This window comes from Ciconia boyciana, chromosome 1 (genome assembly GCF_034638445.1).
Source record: "Ciconia boyciana chromosome 1, ASM3463844v1, whole genome shotgun sequence".
Classification (NCBI taxonomy): domain Eukaryota; kingdom Metazoa; phylum Chordata; class Aves; order Ciconiiformes; family Ciconiidae; genus Ciconia; species Ciconia boyciana.
Window position 1 is genome coordinate 160,320,049 of NC_132934.1, and position 21,011 is coordinate 160,341,059.

General features: G+C 37.5%; 1 protein-coding gene across 1 annotated transcript in view; it reads right to left on the minus strand.

The window, feature by feature from the left end:
- The window catches only part of PCCA (propionyl-CoA carboxylase subunit alpha), a 300,137-nt gene that overhangs the window by 184,404 nt on the left and 94,722 nt on the right, over positions 1-21,011 (minus strand). Inside the window, exons 9-11 of the mRNA XM_072849938.1 lie at positions 15,382-15,460; positions 4,958-5,060; positions 420-514 (exon numbers count right to left, since the gene is read on the minus strand). Coding sequence (XP_072706039.1) covers positions 420-514; positions 4,958-5,060; positions 15,382-15,460 — 277 coding nt within the window. The remainder of the gene's footprint in view (positions 1-419; positions 515-4,957; positions 5,061-15,381; positions 15,461-21,011) is intronic.

Consider the following 21,011-nt stretch of genomic DNA (forward strand, 5'->3'; position numbering starts at 1 on the left):
CAAATATCTGTATCTGTGGTAAAATGAATATTTATTCCGTATTTTATTTTACTCTTAAATCCAAAAGTTGAATGACAAAGAAAAGGAAAAATATCTCAGATATATTAAGAAAGCCATCTCATATACCACATATATATGATTGGTAAGATCCATATCCATTTTATACAAGATCATGAAAAAAATTAACACAACACCTGTTTTCTTCTTACAGAAAGACATCATGAAGCAAGATCAAAACACCCTCAAGTACAACACCAAAACTGCATTACAGTCAAATGACTATAACAAACATTTATTTATTTTCTTTGTGTTTTTTAATAGAATAAAATTTTCTTGCATTTGTACAATAAATAAATCAGAAGCTTTCCAAAAGTGCTTTCAGTAACTATGAAGCTGCATCAAGAGTCTAGTATACAAACCTTGGTGCTTCCTCCACAACTTTTTGGTTTCTCCTTTGAATGGAGCACTCTCTCTCATTCAACCACAAGGCATTACCATGTTTATCTGCCAAAACCTGAAACAGTAAGACGCTGCTATTAACAAACAGATGTACGCATATGGTCTTTTGACATTATACTATTATGTAGCATTCAATTAATTTAAGTTTAAAATATTTTTTTTCCAATCTAGAAATAAAGGCTGGGGAAAAAATGCTAGTGTAAAAAATTAATTGTATATGAAATACTAATTGAATACTCCTTCAAATTCTGAACATGATTATTTTAAAGCCTCTATATAAAGTCTATATATGGCAAAAAAACACTCTAAAATTTGTGAGAAGCTCCCAAAAGTTCAGAAAACAGAAATAAAAAGACTGAAATAAGATTAAAACTACATTTTCAAGCATTTAAAATTGTATTGCATAATGAAATTACACAGAAGCATATTGTTAAGCAGTATCTTGTGTCAACGAAGGAGAGAAAAATCTCAAAGGATGCCAAATTCTGTTCCTGAATTACACACAAAAGTTTTTAGAAACAATGGCTAACAGAGCCTTCTCAGTAGGCAAACCACAGCACCCTGTCTTTAACGAAAACGAAAAAGTCTTCAGAAACTTTGCAATCTTTTAAGAAGAACAAAATTTGCTACTTCCTCCATACTTTCAATGGAAAATAAAGCCGTAGCTTCAAGGAATTTCTCAACAATCAGGTGTCAACCTAAAGTTCTTGGCTGCAGCTTCACTTCACGGAAGAGTTAAACATACAGTCAAGCATCTAGATCCAACTACCTAAATTACTCGTCAGAAAAAACACAAGTTTGGCATAGCAGAACTCTCAATTGATTCTGTAACTTCAAACTGGAAGGAAAAGTAAGAAAAGGCACTCTATCCCTTTATGAAATCCACTGTACGGTGCAGCCATTTCCAATAGTGGGATACCGGATTTGAGGATTCAAGTAGACTTCTTCAAATCTTATGATGTTATACTCTACACTTATTCTTGGAACAATTTCTTTCATTTCTGACCACACCTGCTCCCTTTCTTCCTTATAAAATTTTCCCTCTAATCCATTTTTTTCCATCTTCCTGCTCTGATCTGCGGGAACCTGTGCCAATATTCATGCTTCATTCTTTAATAGTGCAGCTCTACACTGTAAACAGACAAGATAAAAAAAGGAGACAATCTTCCTCAAACTGCGTGAACTCAACCATATCTACTCACATTTGTGACAACGAATCTGTATTATTTATCATTCCTTTTAGCACCACAGAGCGAGCATGGCACTAAGCAAGATGAATTCCTGCATCTATGACACCAATGTTTGCTGATGCGTGAATAATCTGGGTAGATGTGACTGAAAACGAGGCACTGATCTCATGAAGACAACTCACGTGCACTGTGCAGCATCAGACCCAGAGAGCTACACACTCTGTAGGATCAGACTTATCTTTTCCTCAGAAATTCTGTTGCACTCCCATAAATTTATGGAGCTTTCTAGGGGAAAAATCCTCTCCAAAGAATTCTACAAGATCGATGACTTTGGGAGTTCCTAAACTACAGCTTGTCCCAGAACCCTCTTCCCTGCCCAGGGGGAGGTTTAGCAGTGGCAGCACGAGGGTACTCCAGCCATCTGCCAGATTCAGTAACAGGCGACTCAGTACAAAGCCCAAAAAAACCAGCAGCATCTAAAGCAACATCCTACCTGAGTCCTAACTCATCCAATCCAGAACTAAACATCACAGAGCTCTGCAGAAATTCATTTGGGAGGACAAAACCTTTTTTTTTTTTTCTTTTTTTAATATTAAAACAGTACCTCTAGGGCATAACATAGTACTCAGATGGAAAATAGCTGTCCTGTGAGTTGAATGATTCCTTGTGAGCACTTCTGTTTCATTGTTAGAAAGCCTACAACTTTCCACAGAATTCAGCTTCACCAAAACAAACCAACCAAAAAGTCCTGGAATATTTAAATAAAAATGAGTTCCTGTGCTTCTCTTCTCTCTCTCTGTATTTTCCTGAAGGGAATAATAAAATATTTTTCAAGCCAACTAGTAAATATTTTCTTCCACTTCAGGACATTTCTTGTATACTATTTTCTGCAACCTGGATCTTAAAAAAAATATTTTTCCATTACCAGTTAATATGGCTCAAAGAGAGACATATAGGAGCATTTACTATGAAAATTTAATTATAAATAGAATAAGCCAAACAACATCTAGTGTCAGGCTTTTACTCTCATTTTGGATCCACTGTTTTCATTATCAGAAACTAAAGAAGATACTTCATAAAACAATTATATATCAGAAGACATTTACAAAATGTTGAAATCATAATCTCTGAGATGACGTGAAATTCCAGTACACATCTCACTGAAAATGCATGTCACAGCTACAGCTTTTTTCCTAAATATCTAAATATTCCTAAAAGGAAATGTCCTGTTTTGTGGGATTAGATGATTATGACATTAGTATACACTATGTACACCTATATGCCAAAATAATTAAATATAAAGTATCACAACCTCTCCTACATGATTCTCTTAAATTCTGTTTCCAGTTGTAGGATTGCTATTTAGCTAAGTAATAGTTAGGCATTCCATGTACTCTTACTTTAAACACAGGTCCTTTATATCAGATATTTCAGGAGAACAAGACTTCAAATCAGTTCAAGCATAAAGTCTATTTGGACTCTATTTTCCTGTTAATTGTTTTAGTCTTTTCTCATGTTTTACAAAGTGATTGTTTTATAGCTAGACACAGGAAACCCCTTATTTAACAATTTTAAGTACCAATGCTTTGGAGCTATATGAGAATGTTAAAAAAAGTTCTATTTAAAAGTTACTGCTAAATTAATAAATATTTGGCATCTGGTCTCAAACTGTTTGTATATTTAGCAGTTTGAAAATGAACCAAGGTCAACGTCCTAAAGCTGATTAGAACATGAAGTTAAAATTATATGCTATGATATTGTTAAAAGGTACCATCAAAGTGTTTGTGTAAGGAAAACAACATTCATTGTACACTTATTATAAATACAACTATAAATTATTAATGGCAAAGCTATTTTGTTTAACCTACATGAAATTATTCAACTGTTCTCAAATACAGTACTGCCTAATTTTTTTGAGGTAACCTTTTTTAAACCTAAGGGAATCAAGACAATGTAAAATCTGTCCCCAACTCATGAAAGTATGGAGGAATCATTCTCATCTAACTTTAGTCATCAGAGTCAGTAGGAAGCTGCCGAAGCTCCCAAATCTGCAAGCACTGAAAGGAATAGATCTTTAACGTGTACTGATTTGCATACAGAAAAAAAAAGAAACAGAGACATAGGTAGCCAAAAATTATTACCCATAGCAACAGAATATGGGAAGAAGCTCTAGCAATCATCTGACCTCTTTTGTAACCTAAGATTAATGCTGAAACTAAGTGTTCACTATATACCTTCCCGTGATCCTTCAAAAGGGAATAGGTTGGGGTTTAAATTTCATTTTTACCAACCATTTCTTCACTTCATACATGCATTAAGTTAGCCTGTGCACAGACAAGTTTTACATGGAAATTTAAAATAAATAAAAACATAGGAAGTATCAGGTTTGAACGGGCACATATCTGGCAGAGTAAAAAATGTTAAATATTTCTCTCTTACAAATAATTCCACACTATCAAATTTATTGTTGTTGGTTCATTCAGTTATTGAGCTACTGTCAAAATATTTCAGCCTCTCACTGCAAAAGAAAACATGCCACAACTTAGAAACAGTTTGTATTTTGGACAAAAATAAGTGAAATTTCCGTTGAGGAAACTGACATACTCCACATGGATTTCTTGTCAGGAAAGATTATTTCAAGGCTATTAACAAACAGAATTTAGTTGCCTACATAAGATCAAATACATCACAAATTTTAAAATCATAATTTTGTTAAAGAGTCTGTCCAAAATAAACAAGTCTTGTTTTGCATTAGCACATCTGGCTTAACACGAGATCCAATAAACGATATAAATGGTCACAATCAAGAAGTTAAGGAGAATACACCTGATTTTGAACCAAAAACTGCCCAAAATGTGACACAAATCCTCCTGAGTTCCCAGGGAGCATTAGATGCTTCAGAACAGAATCCAAAATACTGACAAAAGCCACCTAGGGCTTACAAGAAAAATGTTAAGTATAGCAGTGCTTGAACTCCTACATCCTCTGCTGCGCTCAAGCACTGTAATCAGGATTCAGAGTTCAAGCTCCAGCCCTCAGGACAGATGCCTACAACCATTTCATTTTTATTTTTTTTTCAACGAATTGAGCGCGGTTCATTGTCTTCCTGCTAAAGAAAGGCTAGAGAATAAAAACAGGAAGGCTGTATTGTGCATGATAGCCATGTAGTTTGAGCAATGGCCCAAGACACAGGAAAACACAAGACTCTAGGCCTTTTTTAGCAGAGTGTTTGAAATGTTTTGAACTCTGATTAGTTTAGGAGTTCAAATCTTATTAACTAAATAATAAACAACAATAATAATACAAACCTGGATTTCTATGTGGCGAGGGTTATCAATGAACTTTTCTATCAGTAAGCGATCATCACCAAAACTTGAGGCAGCTTCTTGAGATGAAAACCTAAAACCTTCCCTTAAATAATGAAAACAAGAATAATAATCTGTATTTAAAAAGTTGAGCCAAGTTCTGAAGTATACAAGGAGAAGGAACACTTATTCATTCCAGTCATCTGGCAGTTTTCATCAATCAACACACATGCCCAAAACCCAAGTTTTACCATTTGCATTTGATTATTTAATGAGCATCCCTTTTTTCTTTCTTTTCTTACAAAGACAAAAAAATTACATTCTCAAAGTACGGAGAATTTCAGAGTGTTTAAAAAGACTGGACATGGTCTCCAACAATTATCTGTATTTGATCTGATAGATCAAATTGTTTCCAACAATTTTCTGTATGAATTTTCTTTGTTGGCATTTTCTCCTGCAAAAGTAATCAAATTTTAAAAACCAGTAATTACAAAGCACTTGTTATACAGAAGTAAAGGTGAAGCTCACCATTATTTAAGGTACACAGCCCTCTTAATACTCAAGAATAGCAGAGGTTAGTTGCACATTAATTAGATGAAAGAAGTGCAGATATAATATTGCAGACCTTGTAAATTCAATCACTGAACACACAACCTGAAGATGCAATACTTCACTTCATAGAGCATACCAGCTGTACTACTAGTTTTTCCCTGCATTAAAGTATAATTGAGTGTTATACTGTGCATTCCGTATACTTCCCTGTTTTCTCTTTTACATATGTAATTACTCAAACAAATAAAGATTGTAAGATACTATATTGACTGACTTTATTTTTCATGGCAGAAAGATTACGCCTATGGGGCATAACTACTGACAAACAACTTCATGTACAGCTTTCTCAGGGTGAAATATACCATAATGCAGGGACCCAAAGGCTCCACAGAAGTTTTCTACAGGCTTAGTAGTCCCATTTATGTTGATACATATAGAAAGTTTGGGGTAAATTTCTGTGAGAATGACTACTGAAATGCAGCAGCCCTGATATTTGTGCCCTGAATAAGAACTACGGCACAACTGAGTTGAAGTTTCCACACTTTCCATCTCTTGAATCTAGTTCAATTCCACAAACAAAACCCGGACAATAGAACCGTGAGATAGGTAAATCTACAGTATAGCAATGCGTACATTTAAAGGTATTTCTTCACCTTCTTTTGAGATTGTGGAATAATATATGCTATAATTTTGAGATCATATATTCGATGTACAATCTTTCCTAAATTCGTATTTAACTTCAATATATTGTATTACCTAATAAAAGGAAAGAGGGACATCAAAATTTGTGATTCGGTACACTACCTGATCTGTCCAAAAAACCAAAATGAGGTAACAGCCATACACAGTGTTTGAGCTTACTGAAACAGATTTAGAGCTATTTTAACTCTTATATCAAAGGCTTTGTTTCCTTTCGTAAACATTCTGTCAGACAGTTTTATGCACAATTGACTATTTTTCCTTCATTGAAGTATGTGCTAATTAGAAATCTAAACTGCAGTACTTGTTAAAAAAAAAAAGTCAGGTGCCTAATTATCTAATCCATACATCTGTAAATCTTTTTAAATTATGTATAACAGGAATGACTATCTCAGTCAGGTATTCTGACCTTGTTTATATCTTGCAAATCTGTGCAGTTCTATTTGTTCAGTGATAAAAATTACCATAAGCACACTTCACCTTCCTTAAGAAGATCATACTAACCAAATAGAGATGGGTCTGAGTCTCCTTATGAATATTTAAAAAAAAAAAAAAGCAGCTGTTTAGGCTAGAAGATAATTTCTGTTTGAAGCATTATCCTTTCACCAAGCAACAGCCCTACAGAGCCTCACTGCAAGGAAGATGCTACCCACACAGCACAACTGTACTGATATGTGCAGCCAAGTCCAAAACTTTCCTGCCCACACTAACCCCAGAAGGGAAGTGCAGGGGAACTTGGGACAGGGAAACCTGAGCTTACTGGCCCTGTCTGGGCCCAGGTACAGTTTACCATATAAGCAGCATGCTGTCTGAAGCCTAATTAAGCCCTGATGTTTGACAAGACACAATCATTCAGGCTGATGTGCCTCACCTATACGAAGACCATCATTGATACCTCTACGCTATGACTCAAAGTAGAGAGGACCCTGGTCAGAGGATTCCTGAGCAGGGCCTCTGCGCGGACCCACACTCCAGTCACTAACCACCTACTAACACGGTCATCTTCACAGTCTTCCAGTGCCATCCACCTACGCTAGACCAAGGGGCAGGGAGGGGGGAGGATGGACTGTCCATTAGACAATATTGGGCACCCCACACTACAGGGACACCATCTGAGCCAGTATGCATGGAGGACAGCAAAGAGCAGCAGCTAAGAGAGATATTTTTTGCTAGTTTCTCATAAGGAGGAGTTGGTGGTAGAGGTAGTTTTGACAGTAGGGTTGGGGCGGGTTGGCATTTTGGTTGCAAGTTATTTATTCAGGCAAGATTCTCTTAAGGCTTTTCTTAGGTTCTCAGTAACTTTTAGTTGCAGTTGTCATTTTTTTCCTATATGCAGATTTGCTGCTTTTAGGTACTTCCATTAGCTTCTGCTAGCTGTTTCCCAACTCATAGATTGATAGACTGCTTCATGACAAAAGGGGCCCATAGCTGCCTGCTGCAAGGATGACTCACGCCCTAGGTCAGCCACCTGGAGACACATAAAGGTATGAGGCCAAGGAAACAAACAGGAGCTGGAGCCTGCATGCACAGAACTGCAACATCCTTAGAATAGCTGACACGGTGAGACCGGTCACACAACTGCAGTGCTGCAATGAATGGCTACCCAATCTTTAAGGCAGGCAGTAGGATAGGCTTGCCCTTTTTATGAAAGAGCATGTCAAATATACGGATTTCTTCTTAGGAAAGGGCAAGATAGTGAGAGCTGGAAGGTCTGGATCAAGGAAGAGGCCAGTAAGGGTAATACTGCAGTGCAAATTTGTTAATAGTTCACCTGGCTCAAGCTGACAAAGTGGACAAATTCTTCTTTAAGGAACTCAAAGTCTCCAAGACCTTGAGTGTTTGTGTGGTTTTGGTTTGGGTTTTTTAGGCTGTGGGTTGTTTGGGAGTGGTGGGGGTTTTTTGTTTTTGTTGTGGGTTTGGTGTTTTTTGTTGGGTTGTTTGTTTGTTGGGGGGGGGGGGGGGGGGGGCAGTTCTGCTGTTGTGTTTTGTTTTTTTTTAACAGGAAACTAACCTCCCTGACATCTGTTAGAAGAGCAACACAGAAGACCACAAGTTTGATAGATGTTGGGGACTTCTCAACACAGACAGTAGATGGGCTGAAGAAGAAGAATTACCAGTAGCAGAACAGGATGGAATCAAGGATCTCTCAGTAAATCAACCCATACAAGTCACCAAGACCAGATGGGATGCTAAGAGAGGAGGCTTATGTCATTGTAAGACTGCTCTGTCATTTCTGAAAGGCTTTGGAGGTCAGGAGAGACTCCTGATAACTAGAGGAAGACAAACATTGCACCCATCTTTGAGAAGGGCATGAAAAAATCAGGAGGAGAACTACAAGCTGGTTGGCCTTATTTTAATTCTGGGGAAGAGTCATGGAGCAAGATCTCCTGAAAGCTATTTCTAGACACATGAGAAAGTGACTGAGGACAGACTGAATTTACCAATAGTATCACGCTTGACCAATCTGCTTGTCTTTTATTACTACACCTATGAATTACAGGAATTATCATCTCCCTCAACTTTAGCAAGACCTTAATGGTCTCCCACAGCATCATTGTTTCCAAGGTAGAATGTTACAGTCTACATAGGTGCACAGCTGGATAGGTGAAAAACTGGCTAGATCGTTGGACTCAAAGTTAGTGGCTCATCCTCCACCTGAAATCCAATACAAGGGAATTTTCCCAGGAATATATTATTCTGGAACAAGTTTAACCTCTTTATCATTGACCTGGAATGCACCACCACCAGTCCACGGACCACACTGAAACAGGTGATCAATATACTCAAGGGCAAGGCTGCATTCCAGAGAGACCTAGACAGGCTGGAGGAATGGGCTCACAAGCATCTTATGAGCTTCCACAAGAACAAATGCAGAGTTCTGTACCTAGCGCAAGACTAACCCTCCCCCGCATCAGTACAGGCTGTGGAACTGACTGGCTGCTTAAGATGACCTGGAGGTCCTGGTGGGTACCAGGCTGTGATGCAAGGGAGCGGTGCACCCTGACAGTAATGAAGGCTACTTGAATAGTGGGCCGTATCGACTGCAGCATAGCCAGTAGACCAACAGCAGCAATTACTCCCCTTTACTCAGCACCTGTTAGACCACATTTCACAGAATCATATAGGTTGGAAAAGACCTTTAAGATCATCGAGTCCAACCGTAAACCTAACACTACCAAGACCACCACTATACCATATCCCTAAGCACCTCATCCAAAAGTCTTTTAAATACTTCCAGGTATAGCAACTCAACCACTTCACTGGGCAGCCTGTTCCAATGCTTGACAACCCTTTCAGTGAAGTAAAATTTCCTAATGTCCAGTCTAAACCTCCCCTGGTGCCACCTGAGGCCATTTCCTCTTGTCCTATCACTTGCTACCTGGGAGAAGAGACTGACCCCCACCTCTCTACAACCTCCTTTCAGGTAGTTGTAGAGAGCGATAAGGTCTCCCCTCAGCCTCCGCTTCTCCAGGCTGAACAACCCCAGTTCCCTCAGCTGCTCCTCATAAGACTTGTGCTCCAGACCCTTCACCAGCTTCATTGCCCTCCTCTGGGCACGCTCCAGCACCTCAATGTCTCTTATAGTGAGGGGCCCAAAACTGAATGCAGTATTCGAGGTGTGGCCTCACCAGTGCCGAGTACAGGGGCATGATCACTTCCCTAGTCTTGCTGGCCACACTATTTTTGATACAAGCCAGGATGCCATTGGCTTTCTTGGCCACCTGGGCACACTTCTGGCTCATATTTGAAATACTGCATCCAGTTTTGGAGTCTCTTATCAACTCAAAGATGTTGATAAGCTCAAGTAAGATGGTCAGAGCACACCAGGACCAGCACAGTCAACCAGGCTTGTTGAACCTGAAAGACAACAAGGCTTTAGCGGACATTCAATAGCAGCCTTCTGGCATTTAAAGAGGACTTTACTAAGACAATGGAGCCAAGCTCTTTATTGCAGTGCACAGCAGAAAAACAGGAGAGTGGTCAAATTGAAGTGGGGAATTTCCAACTGGGTGTAAGGAAAAATTGACTGGAAAGAACTAAGAAACTGGGCAGGCTGTTTAGAGAGGCTGTGAAATCTCAATCCTTGGAGGTTTGCAAGGCCCAACTGGGCAAAGCTCTAAGAAACCAGCTTCAAATTCAGTGCTGATCCTATTTTCAGCATGAAGCTGGATGACATGATGTCCCTAGGTCCCTTCAAACATGCATTATTCTATCAGGGGAAGAACAGGATGTCTTTAAAGGTTCCCCTCCCTCCCTACAGTAAATTTATCCACACTGAAGTATAAGTTGTACAAAAGCATTTATTGACCTTGCCACAAGCTTTCTTGTGGTTGTCTGAAGTGAGACAGCCTGTGCCAACTTTCTGCCTTCCAGCTCAGAGATCAGCATTGCTGCTTTAATTAAAACAACCACTCTCTTTGGAGGCAGCCATACACTAATAAAAGACTGCAGTCATTATGTAATATTTGAGTTTCCAAGATCAGGAAACAGTAAAAGAAAATAGTTTTTTCTTGTCAAGGCCAGAATTAGAAAGGCCATTTAGTTAAAAACAGATGTTTGATAACCATTAGTACAGTAGAATCCCTCCAAAACCATGACTGGTAGGTTAAGTAATCAATAAATACTCAAATGTTGTTTGATTTTTACACACAAAACCAAAATCCATTGCTTCAGCTTGACTCCAAATTTAAAAAAACTAAAATTATCTAGTCACAGCATTTTACATATGTTTACACATGTAGCTGGCATGGAAATCTGTTTAACAACAACAGTTTTTAGGAAACACTGTTCTTCAATCCAATTGACTCCTTCCCCTTATCTGAACACCACTAAAGCACATATCTGTGCAGGACAGACCAAGGATGCCAAACCCATACACTCCCATTTTTGCAGAGCAGTCTGGCAGGCCAAATGCACTGCTTTGGGAAGGTAATAAAACTCAGTGTACAGGCTTGTAATAGGGAATGCTGTTCAGTTTTTTAAGCATTGTCCTCTCATATTGCACACTTCAGACTTCCTTTGCCTTGGGAGGTGGGGGATTCAGAATGATTTGTTACATATTATTCCACTTTAACTTCTTCCAATTCCACTGCTCATTTCCACAGAGCCATTGGAAGACTACAACATCAGGAAAAAAATTCAACAGATGTTTCTGAAGGAAGGTGGGAAACTGCAGAAAATTATTGCAGACTACAAAAACAAATTTGCTAGTATTGCTCCCACATATCCTGTTGTACCACCCCAATGAAAAGCAACAACTGTGGAACAGTGGAAGTAAACACAGCATGGTACCATAGGACCACAGAAGAGAAATTATAAGGAGTTCTTGGAATTTGAGAGCAGATGTTTGACTTAAGTTCATAAAATTGGCATAAACACCAAGAAAGAATTTAAGTAACAGGACAATTTATATTTTCCTGTTATTATAAGTTAAAAAGCAAAATCTTTCACCTCTCTAAATATCTGTTGCTGGAAGCTGCCTTGTTGAAAGCTTTCAAAAGAAATACTCACTAAGCATGCAAGATTTCGATATCCAGGAAAAGTTACAGAAGTTGAGACAATTGGGGGGGTGGGAGGGGTAGGGGGTGGAATTAGCACAAAGCTCCACATTTCTCCAACGGGAACTGTTAGAAGATAATTCAGTACAAATTTCCAACTTAGAGGCTATCATGTTTGCAGCTGAAAATACTAACTAGAGAAACTAGTTAGTTAGAAACTGCAAATCCATGGAGTTTAAAACAAGGGCCAGTATTTCCTGTATGATGACCTCTGATACTGAACCTACAAGCCAGTAAGTATCTTTGTGTGAAAACATCCATCACAATCTCTGCCAGAAAGTTTAAATCTGTTCTTTGGAGAGGATAGGGTCCTCAAGTGAATTCCTTTTCAGAGCTTCCAGCAGACCATTTGAAGGCATGAAGGCTAAAGACTTAGTTACAAGCAGAATTGTTATAAGCATACTGAAAGCATGAGAGCCTTCAATTTCTCCACAATCAAATAAGGAATGATAGAGAAAATTTCTAGATATTCAGACACCTACCCTAGTCAGGTTTTGTTGTACTTCATAATGAACTTCGTGTTGCCTGTATTTGGAAAGCACTTTCAGATCAGGCTCTCTGGGATGCAAGCACAGAGGCTCTTCACATACAAGACCAGAGCTGGGATGATCAGCTACACTAAGACAGAAGTACTTTTAGATACATACAGCAGCAGAACCTTCTCAGGCCGTGAAGAACCTACAAACCTGAATTCAATGTAAACTGCTCTTCAGAAATCTGCACTTAATTTTCAATAAAATTTCAAGTGGGTATCTATTATGTGAAAAAAGGGCATCCTAAATTCAACTTATCCAAACCAAGACAACTGACTATGGATTACTTTAGAGTGAAGACAGGGTTATTTTAATTTCAGATGTGGGTTAGTGGCTTGAACTGTACACAAAATTGCACACTAGAATTTGACTGAAATTTGGAAAAAAGCAACAGAAGTGAGAGTTAGGAGGGACTCATATCTGAAGAAATACAACAGCAGCCCTACTCAGATAAAGAGGCAGAAGGCAACATGGCAGCCACCCAGTCACATGCACATGAAGAGCTATTTCAAGGAAAAAAAAAAATCTAACAGTGGTAAAACTATTCTAGTATTTCTAGTTAGAAATTCTAGCTGAAAGTTACAGAAATCTTAGCTATAGATGGAATAATATCATAATATTTAGAGGATCTAACAAAATTTTCATCATTTAGCATATTTAAGAGATGTGAAGGATGAAGCACCAGTAAGTTACCACAGTGAATAATTCTAACAGCAGCAACTAAGTCTTTCAGATAGGTCTTTTCCATTTCTAGTGGCTACTTCCATGTCACACCACACAATACATTTAAGCCTTCTTTTAATATTATTCATAGCCAGTTGAGACAAGAAAAATTGTCAACTATCCTGAAAATCAAAAAGTATGTTTCAAATAAAATTACTTTATATAAGGCTTTTTTTTTCACCCAGATAGCATTTGGAATTAATCCCACGTGACAAAGCCAAAGCAAGTTTACAAATCAAAATATTATCAACAATTCTTCACGCTCACCTTGCGTCTATGAACCCTGAAATACAAAAGGCCATTCAGATACTGGGTTTTCAGAGTCTACCAATAGCTGAAAATTAGTTTATTTTTAGGATTACATGGATTTGGATGCAGCAAGACAATACATGAGTTCAGCAACTTTTCATGCGATATTAAAACTATCAGATACACGGTTTTGTCAGTAACAAGTTGAGTCACCTTCAAAACACTCAGATGTTCTTCTTCAGACACGTAAAAAGGAACAATCTTAGTTCTATAACGCAATTAATGGACAAGTACAACAAATCTTTTACAACCTTATAGATATTTCTTCAAGACAGACTATAAGAGAAACCCAAATGCTCTATTTCATATGTAAATGCAAAGTAAATCCGTTTCTATCTTCAGTTCTCTTAATGTCACTTATCTTCCTGCAACAAGTATCTTGCCAGTTTAATTTTGCTTTCATCGCTGCCTACCTGTAAGTGTTAAAATAAGCATTTCTCCTTGATACAGGATCAGTAATCAGTGTTGATCTGTTACTCAGTCTAGGTGTTCTTTCTCTATAAAATTACTGGAAAGACAAGGCTTAGCATAACTAACCAAAAGAGCACCACTGGCAAATAATAAGAAGCTGAATGGTATTTCAAAGGCTTTCCACAGACAAGACAAGCATCTTAAACTAACATCACTAAATATCACTGGGTCAAAGTGATATCACTAAATTAATTTTGTATGCGAATGTACAAAAAAGAACATCCCCAGCTAGCTTCTGTTGGTACCAATCAGCTGTATCAGGTGACTTTCTAAACAACAACAACTTTTCTCCAAAACAAATTAGCAATCATGATTTTAGATCCAATTTTCAATTTTTAAACAGTTATTTTAATCTAGCTCCTTTGCTCCTTTCTGAGCAAAACAAGAAATGAATGCCCTCCTTTCAAGTCCAACAGATGCAACTGCTGCCTGAACAAGATCAAGGCAGTAATTTTGGATTCTAAAGCAGTGGGAACAAAGCATCCTTGTAAGAAAGCAGGTTATTCTAGATCTTCATTCTAATGTGCAAAACCTTATTTTCCTATTTAGATTTGAATATAAATGGGCTAGAGGTAGCAAGGTACAAAAAAGTGCCACACCCCATGTTTTCTTTAAATCTAAAATTTAACTGCTAACCATTCATTGTTCTTTTTTCCAACTTTCAGGTTTTGACAAACAAAAATTTAATAGGGAACACAAAATATGACAGGGAAATCTTGCAGGTGACTAAATTTAACAAAAATTTGACTTGTACTTTGAGTTGATTCCAACATACGTGCTGCTCTCTCCATGTGGAAAGGAAAACATTTAGAAGGTTATCTAATTTTGGATCAAATAGGCTTTTTGTTACAAGTCTTTGAAAAATCCCAAAACGTATTTTTCTGTAACATCAGTGGCACCTGGGGTTGAAACCAGGCTCCTCACTGCCAGAATATCAGCAGAGAATGGATTGTAAAACTTCTCCAGTCAATAACAAAGCATCTTGAAGTGTTTAGAATTCAGACGACCATTAAGAGACATTAAAATGTCTGTGTGTTTAAACAAATATTGTTTCAAACAGGCAAAAGCACAATACTTTACTGAGACAAATACTTGAAACACAGAAGTATGCAATTTATTAGAGCACATTCTGGAAACACTGTATGTGTTTCCACACATGAATAATCAGTCTCATTAACTTTAACAGAACTAATGGCATGCATTAATGTTTGAGAATCAGGCCAGTAAGTATTCTGCCCAACACACAGACAATTAATACATCAGCATTCTGAAAGGCATACAGCAAGATGTTATTTACAGTCTACATTTACAGTCTATCATTGGACTGAAGGCAGTTCTAAGTGTTGGTTTTTTACTCAAATTAATGGACCATGTTTTGTAAGGTTTATGCAAAAATTAATTTTAAATAGACACATGCAAACTCCCAAAGTATACCGCTCACTATACGAAAGGGAGAAAACCAAGTAATATCCAATTTCTCTGTTTAACATTTCATATCTGCTCAACTGTCAGATCACAGTGGCTTAATGGGACTTTGGTAACTGCAGCATTCATCAAGGCAAGCTTTTGGACAGCATCTCACCTGGTCTCTTCATCATCCCAAGCGATTCTCATGCCTTTCCCACCACCACCTGCTGAGGCCTTGATCATGACAGGGTAGCCTAACAGCGGGGAACAATTAGACAGAAGTTCAAACTTTGTTCAGTTGGTCAGAGGAACATGACAACTGACCACATGTCCAATAATGCCAGTAGACAATAACTTCGTTTATTAAAACACTTTGTTTGGAGGGAGAGGAGAGATTTTTCTTTTCAAGACTTAGCTGTCAGTGTAGTGATTTCTGAAGCCATGAAAGCTTGTCTTCTCCATTTCATTTATACCAAAAAAAGCACTGAATGAATTATTCCCAAGTAACAAAATGATTTATGAATAAAGGCATTTGACCTTTTTAAGCTCACATTTCTTTAGGAAGAAAATTTTGTTCCTTTGTTACTGCTGAAATAAGCTATAGCTGTGATCAAATTTTTTAAAAAGTTACTAGCAAAAATAAGCAGGAGATCTTCATAAACTATTAGTCAGGAGATTCAGTAAGCAAACCTGTATCTTATCAACACTTCTGGTGGAGTACATTTTAAACATCAGAGTACCTCAAAACAGCTGTGCTGCTCAGATTTTACGTAATAGTAAGTATCACAGAAAACAGGTTACTACACTTTTTTTTTTTTACAATAAAAAAGGATTTTCCCCAAACTGACAAGTAGTAATAAAAAAAATGAGCAGCATAAATCTGACAGCACTGTGCATAACTGGTAATACTTTACTCTCAGAGCAAGATACCTTAATATGGGTATGAGTCAGGACCTTAGTTTTCTGAAAGCTAGAAAAGTACAGTAACAAAGTATGCAGTTTAAAAGCAGATTTAGTAATGATTGTTTATCTTGTAGTACAATATTTCAATTCAAAGTAACTTCCTAAAACAATTTCTTATTCACATCAGTGAATGTCACCTTTCTCCCACATGACTGTACAGAAATTTGAAAATTAAGGATCTTGTTAGAAAGTTTTTGACATTTCTAGGATAGCAGAAAATTCTTCAAGCCTTTGGTCTACAGTCAGTTTAATGAAAATCATAACATTAAGCCAAATATCAGACCAGCTGATATTGTCTGGCAAGAAGAGCCCATCAGTCCTTGCAAACTGAAGATACATTCTATAAAAGGCTTTGATGTGGGGACAGAAAGGGACATTTGAATATGGTTCCCAACAGAAATGGTCAAGTTTGCTATCATATGTGTAACTAACATGTACTGTTTCTTTCTGGAATGTAGATCTACTCTTGCTCTGTCAAGTGACAGTGATATAGTATGCCTACCTACTCCCCAAAGTCATTTGACTGAAAGGAGGTTCAGGAGAAGATAATTAAAAACAGCAAGATCTGGAAAAACTTTTGCTTAAAAAGACTGAAGTGGACACACAAAAAAGGGACATGATACAAGCATAAGAACCAGAGAAGCGTTGATTGGAAGGCAGGAAAGCAGCAACAGTACAAGAGAACATTAAATTAAAGCAACAGCAAAAATCAGTAAAATCGTTTCCAACATAATATGTTATTACACTGTGGAACCCCATACTACAGAGAGTTCATGTGGCTGAAAGCTGCAGAAAGGTAACAGATATGTAGAGCACAAATCAAGTTCCTATAGGCAGGGATGACCAAAAGGCTATAAATCTTCATGCTTTAGAGTCTAAAGTCTCTTTAGAGTCAAAATCTCTAGTTACTAGGTATAAGGATAAGACCAAGCCATGCAAATAAGCCTGTTAGAGTGTCTCTTATGTTTTCCTATGAAATATAGGATGCTGCCCACAGAGGGGTATGAGATAAGTCACAGAGCAACAATGGATTCGATCCAGAACTATACTAAGTATTTTCAAGGCCTCTACAATCCCAGAGGTAAAAGGGCATGCGCAAAATAACTCTAGATTGCATGCAGTGAACAGTGCAGTTCAGCTCATTTTCATGAAATGCAGTATATGAAGTTCATGAAATGCAGTATCTACATAAGGACAGTTTACCTATGCTGTAGCTGCTTTTCCAGATCCCTGGCAACTGCCAGGCTCCTAGACATGTCACTGGCTATCTTGAAATAAAGCAAAGAGAACATCTTGTATGATTTTCATGCAAGAAATGAGATTTAACCAGGTAACACTAGTGAACTTACACCTCTGGCAACACTATCACCAGCTGGAGACTCTCTCTAACTCAAGAGGCTGCAAGTCTGAAATTCTGAAATAAGCATTGTTTTAAGCCTTACTATGGCAAACTCACTGTGGCAATTTCCATCACCTAATCTATCTTATTCAGTGTTACAGGTACTTGAAAAAATCATCATCAATTATGCTAACAATTTCAGTCTAACAGTATCAATCTCTTGAATGGCTTGCTGATTTTAATTCTGTAAGCAGAGCCTAGTCCTGATTTACTGCCCTTTCATTTCAACAGCAAAATAGGCATGTGAGCCTTGGTGAGTCTTTATATGCTATGGAATATAAATGTTCATATATCACAACTTACATAGTTAAATTATCAGACAGGATACATGGGTTACTGGTATCACTCACCAAGTATAGGAACACTTTGCTTTCCGCCCCCCCCCTCCACCTTTTATGTATACTAATTATGTTGACCACACTTATCTGCAAGGCAGTTAAAGATTCCAGAGCGCCACAATGTAGTTAAAAAAAAAAAATTTTAAAAATTGAAGTATGGCCTGTTTTGAAAAGATACATACAGCTTTTTAGGGTGAGAAGGAAAAAACTCTTTGTAACAGACCTCTGCAAGTTAGGATAACAATTAGCCAGTCCCCTGAAAACAAGGGGACTTGAACTTTTGCTCAAATATGCCTTTACACACTACTTGCTGTCTGGGGCACTGAACTAAGCTAAACAGCAGTTCTTTGCCCAATACCAAAGACTGATGTGTGCTCAGACAAGGAAGGTTTTGTAGAATCTAAGTTTTGAGTACATATTGGGTACAGGATGCTGGGATCAGGATGTGTTAATCATGATTCTCCTAACCACTTTTGCACTATTCAGCAGCAATCAAAATTGCTGAAGTATGCTCACATGGATTGGTTGGATTAGTTGTGGGAAGGGAGATGCATGCAAACAATTTCTAATAGCATTTATGAGGACCCACGACAACAGCAATGAAGAGTCTCACAAAGCCAGCACATTTTGGAGTAGCTGTTAGGTTTTCAACCCTTCCCTCAAATTAGATGCCAATTTACATGAAATTAAAATTGCGTGTAAGAATAAGAACTACTCTTGTTCTACAGTGTTACATTCTCATGACGCATCTGAAGGATGGGTCTAAAAAGATCTTAGAAGTCAAGAAGGTAAAAAGCTGTCAAATTTGAAGATCATCAGGCAAACTTTTGCTGTTAAATAGGTACTATTAAGTTAGGACTGCTTTGTTTCCAGGGTGGTTACTATTCTGAGAATCTGAATGGTAAAAGGACTCAACAAACTTCTGGTGTCCCACAGGTGTTAGTTCCCGCCCTTTGCCACCATGGTTTTAGGTATTATTTATCCATTTTTATAAAGTTGCAGGTAGTAGACCACAGAATGGATTGCACAATATCAGTTTGAGCAATATTGCATGTGGCAACACCAGATTCTTTTCAATATCCATTATTGAAAAGCTAGTACTAACTAAACCCATGTCAAATGAATGAAACATGACAACAACATGTTTTTCACCTCATCAGTTTTGTATAGACTTTCATTTAGTTTAACTGCCTGCATTTCATAGTTGTTCAATTCTTTCACACAAACAGAAAAGTAAAACTTTCTGGAGTTTCATCGATGCTTCAGAAATCAAGAGCCCAGCAGTTCTTAGTGTACAACTTACAAACAGACTTAAAAGTAGCATGGGAAAAGAGCCAATGTGATTAAGCACTACAGAAAGGATCACAAGAGAAGAACAGTCCACACAGACAAATAGAGAAGAGAGACTACAGAAAGGAGCCTATACAGCAATTTGTGCCTGAACTTCTTCCAGTTCCTGATTTAGCCTAATATCTCTGTCACATTCTCTTAACAACTTGGGAGAGCACATCTCAAATGAGGGAGAAAAGGTAGGTTTACTCCCGTACTTACAAAATTTGAATCCATAAGTAATAATCACTGAAACAGGTAAAGGCAGTGTCTCAACCCTGAAGTGCCATGCTCCACTGCTACTGGATCTTTGGCCAAAATACAGCAGGGAGAAGCAGGAAAAAAACGCAGGCAGCAAGAGAACGTTACACAATGTTTTAGAGTTTTAAGCACTGACCCACAATGAATTTTTTTTTAATAATTACTTAAGCATTCTTGGACGACTGAGGCTCTGGATAAGTGAAATTCAAAATAATCTGAAAGTATTCAATTGCATATCAAGTGCCTTATATATGACGACAAATGCATTACATGCATAAGAGATTTTAATGTCATCTTATTTTAGATACTTTGAAATTACAAATCATCAGGTTTTATTCTGATCAGTTGTCATGATTAGACAGAAGCTTAACCAAACTGATCAACTGGTCAAAACATGGGTGGGGAAGAAGCTAGAAAGGACATTTTTCTTTCACTACATGGCATCATTGTACAAAAACTTTTTTGTATCAAAATGGTTTAAGAATTTGCCATCTAGATAAAGCACCACCCAGCTGTCTGTAATTGACTAATATCTACAGATTTAAGAATGCCTTGATATAATGACCTCCAAAGTGCTACTGATAGCAAAGACGGGAACCAGTCAACAGAACACTAGAAGAATTCAAAAGAAAATTAAGCAAGAGTACATTTTAAAGGGTATCTAGGAAGTCACTGAATGCCTTCCAACTTACATTAATCAAAACTGCTTTAAAAATACTTGCAGGAAATCTTTAAAAAACAAGAGCAAGAAAGACTATTGAAATGAAACTGAACTGAAATAAAGTCATAATTCTATGTATGCCTTTAAGGACTAAAACCAATTTTATTTACAGTTCTCCTCCAAATATTCCAATTTGGTTGATAACCTCTTCCTTTTGTTTCTGTTCCCATGATGGCAATCAGTAATCACTTGATTTCCCAAACAGGAACATAAAGACTGGCCCACAGATATGCTGATGTCAATTGTGTGTCAGCCTAAAAGCCAGCCAAGCCTACAATGTGGGGTTTCAGGGCAGTTAACCAGTGCAGGGTAAGAACCCCAACTTAAACTCAAAGTGGAAATGTGTTACACTGATAAAAAGTCATCTGCAGAACTGCAAGTCCCAACTTCTATTTGGCACATAAGGCACAGCCATAGCTTTTGACACAGGTGAGAAGTATTTGTAGCTACATCAGTAAGAGAAGCTTCAAATGTAGATACATACTTTGAATTATGTATCTGTGATGAACCTAAATAGCTTCTCAGGGCTACTGTCTCTTAAAATGAAAATGCAAAACACAACCCCCAAAAATCTCTTATTGCATTAGATTCTTCTTCTAGAAAGCATTTAAGAACATGTGTAATTTCAAGCATATGGTTAAATATTTTCCCTAATATTAAGCTTTAGTAAATAAAAGCCAAGACTCATTAAACACATATTATACTTAACCTTCATCAAAGTGAGTCCTAGACAGTTTGCTGGTTGCTCTTTTCACCATTCTGTAAGATATTCAGAAGCTGAATAGTGACTTTAT